Source organism: Pristis pectinata, chromosome 9 (genome assembly GCF_009764475.1).
Source record: "Pristis pectinata isolate sPriPec2 chromosome 9, sPriPec2.1.pri, whole genome shotgun sequence".
NCBI lineage: Eukaryota > Metazoa > Chordata > Chondrichthyes > Rhinopristiformes > Pristidae > Pristis > Pristis pectinata.
The window spans coordinates 23,223,208-23,236,310 of NC_067413.1; the positions used below are offsets into that span (position 1 = coordinate 23,223,208).

The 13,103-nt window shown below is 39.2% G+C and overlaps 2 protein-coding genes across 3 annotated transcripts in view; one reads left to right on the forward strand and one right to left on the reverse strand.

Annotated features, from left to right (window-relative positions):
* The window catches only part of LOC127574542 (src-like-adapter), a 30,508-nt gene extending 17,771 nt beyond the window's left edge, over nt 1-12,737 (forward strand). For both annotated transcript variants that reach the window (XM_052023599.1, XM_052023598.1), the window contains 7 exons: nt 1,395-1,488; nt 3,791-3,887; nt 5,991-6,077; nt 7,861-7,964; nt 9,107-9,256; nt 9,550-9,673; nt 11,118-12,737. In XM_052023599.1, coding sequence (XP_051879559.1) covers nt 1,425-1,488; nt 3,791-3,887; nt 5,991-6,077; nt 7,861-7,964; nt 9,107-9,256; nt 9,550-9,673; nt 11,118-11,346 — 855 coding nt within the window. In that variant the 5' untranslated portion in view covers nt 1,395-1,424 and the 3' untranslated portion in view covers nt 11,347-12,737. The remainder of the gene's footprint in view (nt 1-1,394; nt 1,489-3,790; nt 3,888-5,990; nt 6,078-7,860; nt 7,965-9,106; nt 9,257-9,549; nt 9,674-11,117) is intronic.
* Nucleotides 1-13,103, reverse strand: part of tg (thyroglobulin) — a 282,508-nt gene that overhangs the window by 118,121 nt on the left and 151,284 nt on the right. The gene's annotated exons all lie outside the window — the stretch shown is intronic.

Here is a 13,103-nt window from a genome sequence, read left to right on the forward strand (position 1 = left end):
CTACTCCTACCCTGATTCCCATTTATTCTCCTCACATTCCTTCAGCTCTTGTTTCAGAAGCCTTCTTGTTCAGAAGTCAGGATTGAACCCGCAGACCACTGGTTCTGCGAGGCAGTGGCTCTACTAGTTGCACCACTGTGTCTTACTTTGGGGGAAGCCTGCAATCCTAGAAAGTCCCCATGTCCACTCATCCTCTGGGCCAAAGAGAAACTAGACTACTTTTTTCATCCATTGAGAGTAGAACTTGAATGCAGTGTGAGATGTGGTAGAGATTGGTGACAGCAGCCAGGAATGATCATGAGGCTATGGAGCTGAGAGTGATGGGGACCTTGATTTCTACTAGGAAGACTGCTGGTCACATATGTGAGCCTGTATTTGATTTTGCAAGGACTCGTACCTCAGTGAGCAGTGTTTTGTTGAAGCATAGCCTACTGAGACGTGGATCTTCTGAAAAGCCATGGGTGAAACCTGGGTGGCTAAGGTCTTGGATATGGAGCCCTTCTGTGTTTCCTCTCAAGTAGGCCCTATGGCTGCCTGTGGTGCCTCTGGTATCTATCCAGTCATTCAGCAAGAGGAGTATTAGGAGCAGACAAATAGCCATTGCAGGTAAGCTTTAAGAACAGAAGTATAGTAACAGGTATAAGAAAGTCTCAGTTTTAGGTGTGAACAATTTGTAGAGAAAGCAGTGAGGACTGGGGTACTGTAGAACAGCCTGACAAAGAACGTAGTCTGAATGTGATTGTCCCTGGTTTCAGGGGAAACAGCATTAGTCAGAATTAATGTTCTGTGAATAAACAAGAACTCTTCTTTTTCAGATCAGTGAGGTTGAAAATCAAGCAGGAAGGCAAAAAAATATATGTTGTGCTATGGCTGACATTATCTGAGTGAAATTCACACCAGAATTGTGTTTCTGGTGCTAAAGAAAATCCCAACGAGAAGTCAGGGGCTAAATTTCCTGCCAGGTTAAATTTTCCACCCATTTCCTGAAATGGGTGCAATTTTGCTTTACTCTGAGTTAAACCCGTTTTCAACTGCATAGCATGATTTCTTTCAGCACTGTGAGAACAAATTTCTCACACATTGTTCCTAAAATTTCCATCAACAGGACATCAGTAGTAGATTGATTGCCATAAGCTTCCAGCTCCATTTTAGTTGTATCATACAACTACCAGAATGGTAGAAGGTAAACTAAATGGAACTTAGTCTAGCAATTTCAATGCTCTTAGTTTTTCTTTCAAAAGACTAGGTCCAGGCCATCGCACCGCCCAAACTCACAAACATTTTCTACTTGTATGATACATTAATATATTGCAATCTGATAATACATGACAATCTGATAAACAGCAGCTTCATTCAGTACCATTATTGAATATATCATCTTTTCTTATCCACAGTTTTTATGCACAAATGCTAACGATTACATCATGGGCAACACTTTTAAAACTGCACCAGCAGAGGCAGCATCAGCTGTTCCAGATTCCAATACAGGTAAGTTGTGACTCTATGCTATAAATGAATAATGAATGCTGATGAGGAAAGTTAGAAGACTACCATTGGAAAAGTGCAATAAAATGGTCTGATATAATCTGATTACACAAGGGCTGATCAATTTTATCTGCAACTTTCAGTACGCCAAAAGCATTAATGAAATATCTTAAGTCAGAAATTTACAAAAGATTTGCGTACTCTCCCACAACACAGATAAACCAAAATAAGAGAGTAATGTGAAGAAAATAAAACCCATAATAAAAGCATGCTCAGAAGTAATGGTTTAAGACTGCATGCTTGATTTGTTTTTCTGATAATTTTGAATATTTATCTAATATCACTTTTATGCATTCTTTTTCTGTAGCCACTGGAGAGAAACTTATCTTTGGCTGCTATTGCTAAACACAATTAACCATCAATTATACTTACCCTTCAACAATTAGTTCTATTATACAGCAATCTGTTTGCATTGCTTATCTTATTATCTATCCTTGAGCCAATGCTTACAAGTTACCTCCATCAAATCTGCTCAAAATCTTGAGCCTACAGAACCCCTCTTAAAATATAAATTCCTGCTTCTTTAGTCTCTTCACTTAACTAAATATCTCTGGGACTATTCCAACAAATCTCTCTTGTGCCCTCTCCAATGCCTCAACATGCTTCCTAAAACATAGTCCCCAGAACTGTTTTTCTCGTAATTTATAAAGATAACTTCTTGCTTTTCTACTCCATGTCTCTATTTATAAAGCCAAAAATCCCAGTGATACTTTGATCAAACTATGATGCAGCCTTCAAGATAATTCTCAGATTTTTCCATAATTGAGCTTCTTTAAAAACTGTCCTGTTTTGTTTATTTTGACTTTCTTATTCCTTCCTTTCAAATGCATTGCATTACCCTTTACTGTATTAACTTTCATCTGCCTTTCATCAGCCTGTTTCTATGTGTCTACATCCTCAATGCTTCTCAAACTTTGTTTTGTATGATCGACCAACTTTGAAATTATGCCTTGTCACCATATATCAAAAAGAGGAGTAATGCTGATTCCTGGTGGAACCTCACTGTACCGTTCAGCCAGAAAAATAACAGTTCACCACCATGATATGCCTTTCATCCTTTAGCCAATGTATCTTGGTTATAATCCCCTTCTGGTAATCCCATGGACTATAACTGATCCAGAACACTTTATCCACTTGGTTGGAGTACCAATTGCTGTCTTTCAGATGGAAATGAGGAAGATCTTGCCTGTCCTCTTAGATCCCATGACAACATTCTAAGAAATGCAAGGGAGCTGTATATAGAAACATATAAAACAGGAGGAGGAACAGCCTATCTGACCCTTCGAGCCTGCTCCTCCAATTCAATCATAGCTGAACATTCAAATTCAGTATTCTCTTCCTGTTTTCTCCTCATATCTCTTAAAACAGAAGTATACATAACTCCTTCTTGAACTTATTTAATGATTTAGCCTCAACTGCTTTCTGTGGTAGAGAATTCTTCAGGTTCATCACTCTTTGAGTGAAGACATTTCTCCTCATATCAGTCCAAAATGGCTTACCCCATATCCTTAGGGTGTGATCCCTGGTGTTGATATTCCCCACCATCAAAAACATTTTGCCTGCATCAAGTCTGTCCAGTTCCATTGAATTTCAATGAGATACTTCCTCATTCCTCTAAACTCTAGCAAATATAAGCCTAATCATCCAAATCTCTCTTGATACATCAGTCCTGCCACTCCAAGAAAACTCTAGTGAACTTTCACTGCATTCATAGCAAGGACACCCTTCCACAGGCATGGAGATCAAAACTGCACACAGTCCTCTAGGTGTGGTACAATTGAGTAAGATATCCCTATTCCTCTATTCAAATTTTCTAACTATGAAGGCCAACATACCACTTGCATTCTTAGCCACCTGCAAGCTTACTTTCATCGACTGCTATACAAAGGCAGCCAGGTATCATTGTGCCTCCCCCAATCTGTCACCATTCAAATAATAATCTGCCATTCAGAAAATTATCTGCCTTCCTGCCTTCTCCCAGGTATCTTGGACAAAACCATCTCCTTAAAAGCTTCACTAAAATGGATAATATGGTCAGAATATTGAAAATCGGCTGTCATGAATTCTTGGAATACAACAGTGACAACAGTTAAAAAATGGGTACGAATTTGACGGTAAATTAGTTTGGGATAGCGTCAAATCACGAAAGGGAACATATAAAACCAAATATCTCTTCACTTTAAAGTATGTTAAGCACTAAGTCTGTCACAAGCTTCATACAGATTCCCTGTTTATTAAACAACAGACAGCAACGACGTGTTGGTTACAATTTATGACTACCCACCACCAACGATAAGCCAACCAATCTTCAGGATGGGGGAGAAGCTGCGCATTGTAGCCGAGTAAGTTAAATCTTGTCAACATGATACTTAACAATTAATAAGTAGTATTCAGCAGCATCAGTGGGGAGAGAAACAAAACCAATGTTTCAGGTCAAAAACTTTACATCAGAACTGGTTAAGAGAGAAAACGGATGTGTTTTAAGTTAAGAGAGGGTAGGTGGAGTGATCAGAAGAAATGTCTGTGATAGGGCGCTGACCACAATTATAAAGATAACACACTTTAAAAACATTATAGTTAGAGACAAAAGAAGCAAATTGAAACAGAAAGCCACTTCTGTGGAAAGAGGGAAAAAGGAGTGTCATACAGTACACAAAACAGGCCCTTCAGCCCAACTGGTCCCTGCTGACCTAGATGCCCCATCCAAGCTCATCCCATTTGCCAGTATTTGGCCCATAACCTTCTAAACATTTCCAATCTATGTACCTGTCCAACTGTCTTTTAAAATTTGTTATTATACCTGCCTTAACCACTTCCTCTGGCAGCTCACTCCACATAGATACCACCCTTTGTGTAAAAAAGTTGGCCCTCAAGTTTCCCCTCTCACCTTAAACCTATGCCCTCTAGTTCTTGATTCCCCAACTGTGGGAAAAAGACTAAGTGCATTGTCCCTATCTATGCCCCACATGATTTTATACACCTCTTTAAGATTACCTCTTAGTCTCCTGCACTCCAAGAAATAAAGTCCAAGCCTGTCCAACCTCTCCCTATAACTCAGTCCCTCAAGTCCTGGCAACATCCTTATAAATCTTTTCTGTAGTCTTTCCAGTTTAATAATATCTTTCCAATAGCAGAGGACCAAAACTGAACTGGGTGTTTTCCTGAAATTTTTAAATTCAATATTAAATATCAAGAGCTGTAACATACCCAGATGGAAAAGGTGGTGCTGTTCCTCAAGTTTATTTTGGACTTTATTAGAGCAACATAGGAGGATGAAGATAGCAAGGTCAAAATGCAAGTGCGATAGAGAATTAAAGTGACAGGTGACTAGGAGCTCAGAGTCGACCTCAGCGGTGTTTTGCAAAGCAGTTTATCAGATCTAAAGGAAATCACACTGTGAGCACCAAATGGTCTGCAAAACAGATTGGCCAAAATAATCATGACGGACCTTCTCCCCATCTCATTCTGATCTGTGGCTCTCTGGACCTATCCAAAAAGTCTGGTGTGTCCTGGTGTATCCACCTGGTGTTAGGAAAGGTCAATAAGAGTTGGGGCAAGGAGAGGATGTGGGTAGGGGACAGGGAGCCGTTAAGCATGGACAGCACCAATCAGTACACAGAGGGATCAAATCCAGAATCAGGAAACAGTTTGAATATGGAGATTAGCATAGAATTTGGGCAAGAATTGATGGAAACAAGAGCCAGTTTCTGAGGATTGTTATTGAGGAAGGTCATGGAGTTGGTAGGTTGGGTAGTCAGTAATTAGAAGCAATGAGTGTTTGGGATGAATGGGTTAGTGATCTATGAGGTGGGGTGGTGGGGAATAACATTGGGAGTCAGGTGGAAGGGATTGGTTGCTGTAGGGGTGGGAGTGAGGGGCTTCATATCAGTGGTCAGGGGACTGGGATGGGGGCATTGTTACCCACTGCCTAGGACATGGTGAGAATAATAGGGGTAGTCATGATAGTGGGCAGTTTGCTGTAATGATGGGGAGCAGACAGGGGATTGATGACCTGTGGGAGAGCTGAGTACATTATTTAAAGGGATCCACCTGAAGCAGATTGCCAAGGGTGAACTGGAACTTGTTCAGGAAAAGTGTGCTTTAAGTAACAATGAAGAAGACCACATGCATTGTGTAAGCAACTTCTGTCTGAGGAGAGTCATCCATGTTTGCCTGCTTCTACCATGCACCTTGTAAGATGATGAACACTGAAGCCAGAGTGTGGCAATAATGAAGGGAGGCATCTTCTATAATATAGCCTGATTTAAAGTAATACTCATCCAAGTAGTGATTATTCTATCACTTTCCTGATTTGGGTTTTTGGAATAGATGTGGGTTTCAGCAGTGAGTGACTGAGGCAGGGCAGTGTAAGATAATGCTACAGAGATATTAACTTCCCTTAATAAAGTGGGTGTTCTCTCATTTTGATATTTTTCTGTCCCTAGAGAAGGTGATTGGTGGAGAGTAAGGTCCATTATGGCTGGACATGAGAACTACATCCCTCGTGCCTGTGTGGCTCGTGTTTACCATGGGTAAGTTTGTTAAATGCAGTTCAACTTTGAGTTTCTCTGTCTTGCAGTTTCCTCCCTCGACAACAACTCAAAATTATATAAAGCCTTCATTGTAATAAAATATCCTAGACAGGATGTTATCAAATAAAATTTGAGGTTAAACCACATAAATTTGGGCAGTTGATCAAAATTTGATCAAAGAAGAAGGTCCAAAGGAACATCTTAATGAAGAAGGCAGGAGTAGAATGCTGGATTTGGGAAGGGAGTTCCAGAGCTTGGACGCAAGGGAACTGTAGGCAAAGCTGCCAATGGTGGATTGTTGAAGTTTGGGGATACAAAAGTGGCCAGAATTGGAGGATCACAGTAATCTCAGAAAATTACAGGGGTGAATTAATTTAGAAAGCATGGAGGAGACATGCAGCTCTACATTCAGTATGGTGGGGTAGTGATGAAGCAATTGGATTTGGAGGAGCCCAGGTACTGTCACATGTATGGGCTTCTCAGATGTCAGAAGACCTAAATCTTCTGCCTTGAATCAAGAGAGGACCAATCACAAGAGGTATTGAATAAAGGAGGGTTGGAATCTAGCCTCGACCTGCAGTGAAGGATGAGCTAAACTTAAAGTGGACATACCTAAAGGTGGCTCCACGTGCTGGACTCCTGTGCCTCAGACCTGAAAAAGCAAATCCCTCTTGTCTTGCTGGATCAAGCTTGCAAAACAATGCAGCTGTCCTAACATGTGGACATGCATTAGACACTCATATTTTTTGTATGGAGGAAGTAGGAGTAATTTGGTGTCAGTTGTGAAACAGTGAATACTAATATGCTTTTAACAGTGTGTTTCCTGGTAAATTCTTTGCATTACAGTGAGACTTTCTTACATCCGTACTCCAAACCCCTTGCGAAAAAGCTTCCTGTACTTGCATGTTTTCTTTCTTTATCTCATGAACCAGCACACCATGATCCTTTTCTGAACTCATGTTCAATAGGTTCTCATCATTTAAAAAGATAATTTGTTTTTCCTGTTCTTTCAAAATGAATAACCTCACATATACCCTATTATACTGCATCCGCTAACATGCTTAACGTGCCCACATTCCTTTGCAGAAGCTTTACATTCTCCTTTTTGCCGATTTCCCCTGTGTACTATCAGAAAATGTATATGATACAGTCAAGTCATTTCATTCATGTCATAATACAAAATGTAAATAGGTGGGGCCATACCATCTATTCCTATGGCACCACAGTGATAACTGTTTGCCAACTTGAAAAAAAATTATTCTGACTTCCTGTTTTCTGTCCTTTAACGAAGTTGCTATCTGTGCTAATACGTTACCCATAGAAACCTTTATTTTGTCACAGATTTTTACGAGGTACTCTTAACAAGTAATTTTTGAAAATCCATAGTTACTATATCCTCTGTTCTTCATTATCTACCCTCTGAGATACACTCTCAGCACTATCTGCTACATTTGCTGAACACAGGTTTCCATTTGTAAATCCATGTTGATCCTGTCTAATATTATTATTTTGCAAGTGCCCTCATGCCACTTCCTTTTAACAATTATAGGTTCCTTACAAAACAATGGTGACTGCTCTCCCTAGACAGCTTGATCATGTTGTATGGCACTTCCAGTGATACAAAGTATTTCAAATCGTAGTTTAGAATGCTCTTCTAGATAATAAAGTAGTGGTATTTCAAGATCAATCTTTCTGAAATAATAAATAAGCTCAATTGAGCATGAAACCATTCCTCGCCCCATTTATCTGGTAAATAATCACTGGCACTGTGTTCTGCGCACAGCTGGCTCTTTGAAGGAATCGGAAGACGAAAGGCAGAAGAGTTACTGCAGCTGTCTGGCAACAGAGTAGGTTCCTTCTTGATAAGGCAAAGCGAAAGCCAAAAAGGTAAGTTCATTTTTGTCCAATTATACACAAAAAACGTGTACAAAATCATCAACAACTTTAGCAGAAAATTAAGCTGTTAACCCAACTGGATTTCTATTGGTGATTTCCAAAGTATATATCTGATTTTACTCTCCTGCTACTTCTATTTCAACCATTCAGTTCTTGAACCAAAATGCACAATCCTAAACACTACCTCAGTATAGTAACACTATGACTATTTTGATCACTTTTCACTACAATGGACTTTGTTTTTTTTATTTGTTCAAATTGTGTTCTTTCTTGTATAATTTGTTTAATTTATTTTCTTGTGAACATTGTGTCTCTAATGTTATGTGCCTGTATTGCTGTTGCAAGTAAGTTTTTCATTGAACTTGTGCATATGACAATGAACTCGACTTGACTCAATTTGACTTGTTCACTCCTTCTTTGAACCATCTAATCTTCTTTTCAACAATTTTGTGTTTTCTGCTTCAACTATGGTGAACAATTTCACATTTTTACCAAACATATGGTTCTTATTATATTACTTTTGTGCCATATTTCCCACCTGTGGATACAATCAACCATGATTAATGGTACCATTTTATCTTCTTGCATTTGTCCAAGAGAAACCAATGTATTTTTCCAAGTATGATTATTGACGGAATACTAGTAACACACATTTAGGTTTATGTGTGAAGACCTGCCATAAAACCTGCTCACACCCTGACCCCAAATTTTCCAGAAGAATAAGAGTTTCTCATAAGTTTATTTCTGCAGATATTCCATCAACTTCTACTGACACGAATGTGATCATTTGAAATAGTCCTTGTCGAAATTCAGGGTCTGAATCATCAGACTTATCAATGGCTACTTTGCAAAGTGCTGAATCGCTGCTTGATGTAACCTTCAGAAGAGGATGGATAAGGGGAAAGCTCACATTACAAACATCTCAGCAAACTTAAAACTACCTGGGTAGCACCGTTTACTTCCCCTCCCACCGGTTAAGAGCACAGCTATTGGTTACAAAAAGACTCACTTTCCTGATAGTGTTTTCCAGCAGCACATTCACATCTATTACTCACCAACATGTGAGCAATGTGGCATTATATTGTTGCAGCTTTAACAATTTTTTTTTGGTGATTGTGTGCTGGTTCTTGCAGGTACATATTGCCTCTCTGTCAGGCACTACAGTGATGCACGTCAGAAATTTGTAAAGCACTATCGGATCTTCCGCTTACCAAATAGGTGGTATTATATCCAAGAACGCCTCACTTTCCAGTGCCTAGAAGATCTGGTAAACCATTATTCTGGTGAGTATCACAACAACTTCCATTGCATTTACATCTATTTTTGGGAAGTGTCACATAAAATTGCTAAACCATCCAGAATTTGCAATCTCAAAGATGGCCATAGTGTGAATTAGAAACTTATGCTAACAGAAGGCAGGGGGCTTTTAAGGCTAATTAATTATTGTCATGAATTAAATATTCCAGCATGATGTTCTAGTCTAACCATTTATCAATCTGTTAAAAATTTGCTTTAAAGTGATCAATTGGAATTGCAGGTACCACAGAGCTGATGCATCATGTGTCTCTTGTTTCAGAGGTAGCAGATGGCCTGTGCTGTTTGCTGACCCACCCTTGCCTGGCTCAGCTCAGCCCTGAATGTCCTCCTGAACAGCCAGTTGTCCTACGTAACAGTAACTTCAGCTGGAGAAATGTCAACAGGTAACTGAACCAAAACATTCATTAGTTCCTCTTCCGCACAATCTCAGGAATGATTGATATTCAAATACCGAACAATTTAAAGATGAGACACGATGCTGCGGATGCTGGAATCTGGAGCAACACACTAAAAGCTGGAGGAACTCAATGGGTCAGGCAGCATCTACAGAGGGAACTGGATAGTCGACATTTCAGGTTGGAGACCAGAATGAAGAGTCTCAACCCAAAACATCCATTGTCCATTTCCCTCCATAGATGCTACCTGACCTATAAAGCAACTTAATCCTGGAGAGATTGGCACATTAACCTTATTTACTTATTTGATAGGAGATCCGCTGAAATCAAACCAAACTGGTATTGTGACTTAAATATCCCAGTTTCCATTTCAAACAATTAGATCCTACCGAAATATCCTCCAGCACTACTGACCTCCATATCTTTGAAAGTTTGAGATCCTATTCCAAGGCAGGGGCCATTCACCCAGTCTAGATATGACCTGTTGATGTGACCCATTACACAGTTCCTTCCAACTTCTAACACCTCTCATGCACTCAATCACCAAATTAAATATAAACAGGTATAGCAACTGGATAAATGTTGCATACTGATGTAAATATTAATCTACTAAACTAAAAGCATAAGTGCAGTGTCCAAGACAGATGAGGTGAGGATGAGGCCTTACCAAGGATGTGTAGAACTAAATATAAATTCTTTCATCTTCAGCTACATTCCCTAAGATAAAAGCTTACATTTTATGAGCAATTTAATTACTTCTTTGTACCCACACACTAGTTTTTAGCAAAATTTGTACATAGGTATCTAAACTGCATTACTTCTCCATAATTCCTACCCTGTAACTTGAACACATTCTGATTTGCCTTTCTCCAAACCTAATTTGATGGCATCACATTTTCTTCATTGTACTCATTCTTCGACGGTTCCCCCCATGCACTTTGTCTGGTTATGCATTTTAGTAGTTTCCTGCTCCCATTAATTAAGGACAAAAAGAAAATATAGTTGAATATGATGAGCCTAAAATACTGAGCTCCTCCCTTCACCGTCTCTTCCATCAGTGGCACACTGTGCAGCCATGATGGGGTGGGTTGTGTTGCATTCCCTGCCCATTAGTGGGACACCTAATGGTCATATACCAGCAATCGGGAATATATTCCTAAACCTCCTCACCTCACCTTCTCTCCCCAAGTCTTCTACAAATGACCACTTCAGAAATCTTCTACAAACAATCTTTTGGTCATCTATTGTAATATATCCTTAGGCACGTTCTAACTTGTCATTAACAATAACTTTCTTGAGAAATTTTACCATGCTAAATAGATGTAAAATAGTTTATTGATGGTTGGTAATAAATTACACAATTGAATAATAATCTGAAGCAATTAGTGTCTGAAGGGGGCAATAACTTCTTTTTCTTATGGTTCACTGGTAGGGCTGAACTGCTGAGCGACAACTTGTCAGCCAAAGATGAAACCTTCCTCAGTTACGGGCTGCGACACAGTATTGCATCGTACATGAGCTTGTCACAGTTGGATGACACCTCAATTGCTGGTGGCAACAAGAAGAAATGGCATCAATCTGTAAGATCCAGTGCTCAGAACCGGCACAGCTGCCTTCTCACTTCGCCACTAGGAGAACAATATGAGGATGACTTTGAATAACTTGTGCCCCTTGCCTGCTTGTGAATTACTTGTACTTAAGTGAGCTGTTAAGTGATGTGCCAGAGACTCTCACCATTCCATCACAAATCACATTGTTGTGGACCAGGAGAGGTGATTGCTCTCCGTGTCTTTTCATTGATTTTTAAAACAGTTTATTTGCATCTTCAGATAACTATGTTGGTGCACAGGTGTTCACGCAAGAGCTCTCCCACCTACCCCAGGATTTCTGCTTTGTATATATGATTATTTAAGTTGCATAACAGTATCTATTTTCCATGTCAAAATCCTATTCCTGTTCAATGGGAATAATTTAGTGAAAGTTTTGATGCAGTGCAGAACATTGTGCCTCGTCTCTTTTAACATTGTGAATTTCGACAGCTTACTTGTGGGGTTATGCAGTATGTGATGTTCTCTGCCTTCTTCTGAAGGGGTTAATCCAAACTTTGGACTAGAAAGTCAGCTGTGGCCACATCTGACCTCTGATTGGTAATACATCCATATTCTTCTGACATTCTATAGGTGAAAACTTAAATTGTTTTGATATTGGGAAAGGATGAAATAAGTGTGACTGTCATATGCTCCATTGTCAATTAGCTTGATAACACTCATTCAGAGCACTGCCTAAGACCAAGTTGGATATAGGGACCTTGTTGTACAAACAATGCAAGTTTTCTCTTCAATTCATCTGACCTTTACCCATACGATTGCAAGGTAACTGCAAAAATGGACAAGGGCATAACCATACATGTGAGGGACTCTAAGTCCAAAAAATAAAATTTACTTTTACAAAGTGGCCAATAGAAATGTAAGAGGCAATGGAAGCATCACTTGCACATTGGAGTCTGACCACACCACACCACACAAACTATTTTCAATTTAGAAATTTAAAAGGGGTTGGTTTTTTCTCTTGTGATCGTCACTGTATATTTTAGCAGCCTGCTTCATCTAATAAGGCTCTTGCTTCCCCACTCAAGAGTCATTGGCACACAAATTAACACACAGGCACAAGCACACACATCAACACTAATACATGTCTACACACATCAACAGACCAACATACACCAACAACTATGCTGATACGCAATGCATGCACACTCCTATAGTCACGCATGCACACTCCTATAGTCACACACGCACACACACATTGTCCTCAGATCAATAGCAGTAACAATGTGTTTATATAACAGCATCAATGGGTTGTACTCAGCTTCCAAAGAGGTTTCATGGACTGATCTGATGAATTTCTACAGAGGGGCTGATGTGTTTATCAGGAAATGATCATTCCTTAAAATATCAAAGAAATCAGTATTCTTAACTTAAATATCAAATGTACAACAGGTGTTCTCAAATCATAAGGTATAAAGACTATTATTGAATTATTACCATTTATGTTTATGTTGCTCAGTTTCTGCTGTGTAATATAGTAAAATAATTCAAATTCTAACCATTGTGGATTGGTGCTGTATTCAGAAATGTGCCCATTGACTCTAGTTTGCATGCATAACAGACTGTACATAAAAATCATACTGCAATAGTCCTTACCATTTACAGTAGGACAACTTATAGATCACACTTTGTTGTTATAGTGGTAAGAACATATTACAAGAATCATTGCATTCATATTTAACCACATTCTTTTGGAAAAAAGTCACAGTATCACCAGAAAGCCAGTATTTCTCCAGATCCAAATCCATGATTTCTTTTATTAGACTGATAGCTTTGCCAGCAATGCCATCATTTAATAGCCACCCCTAAAT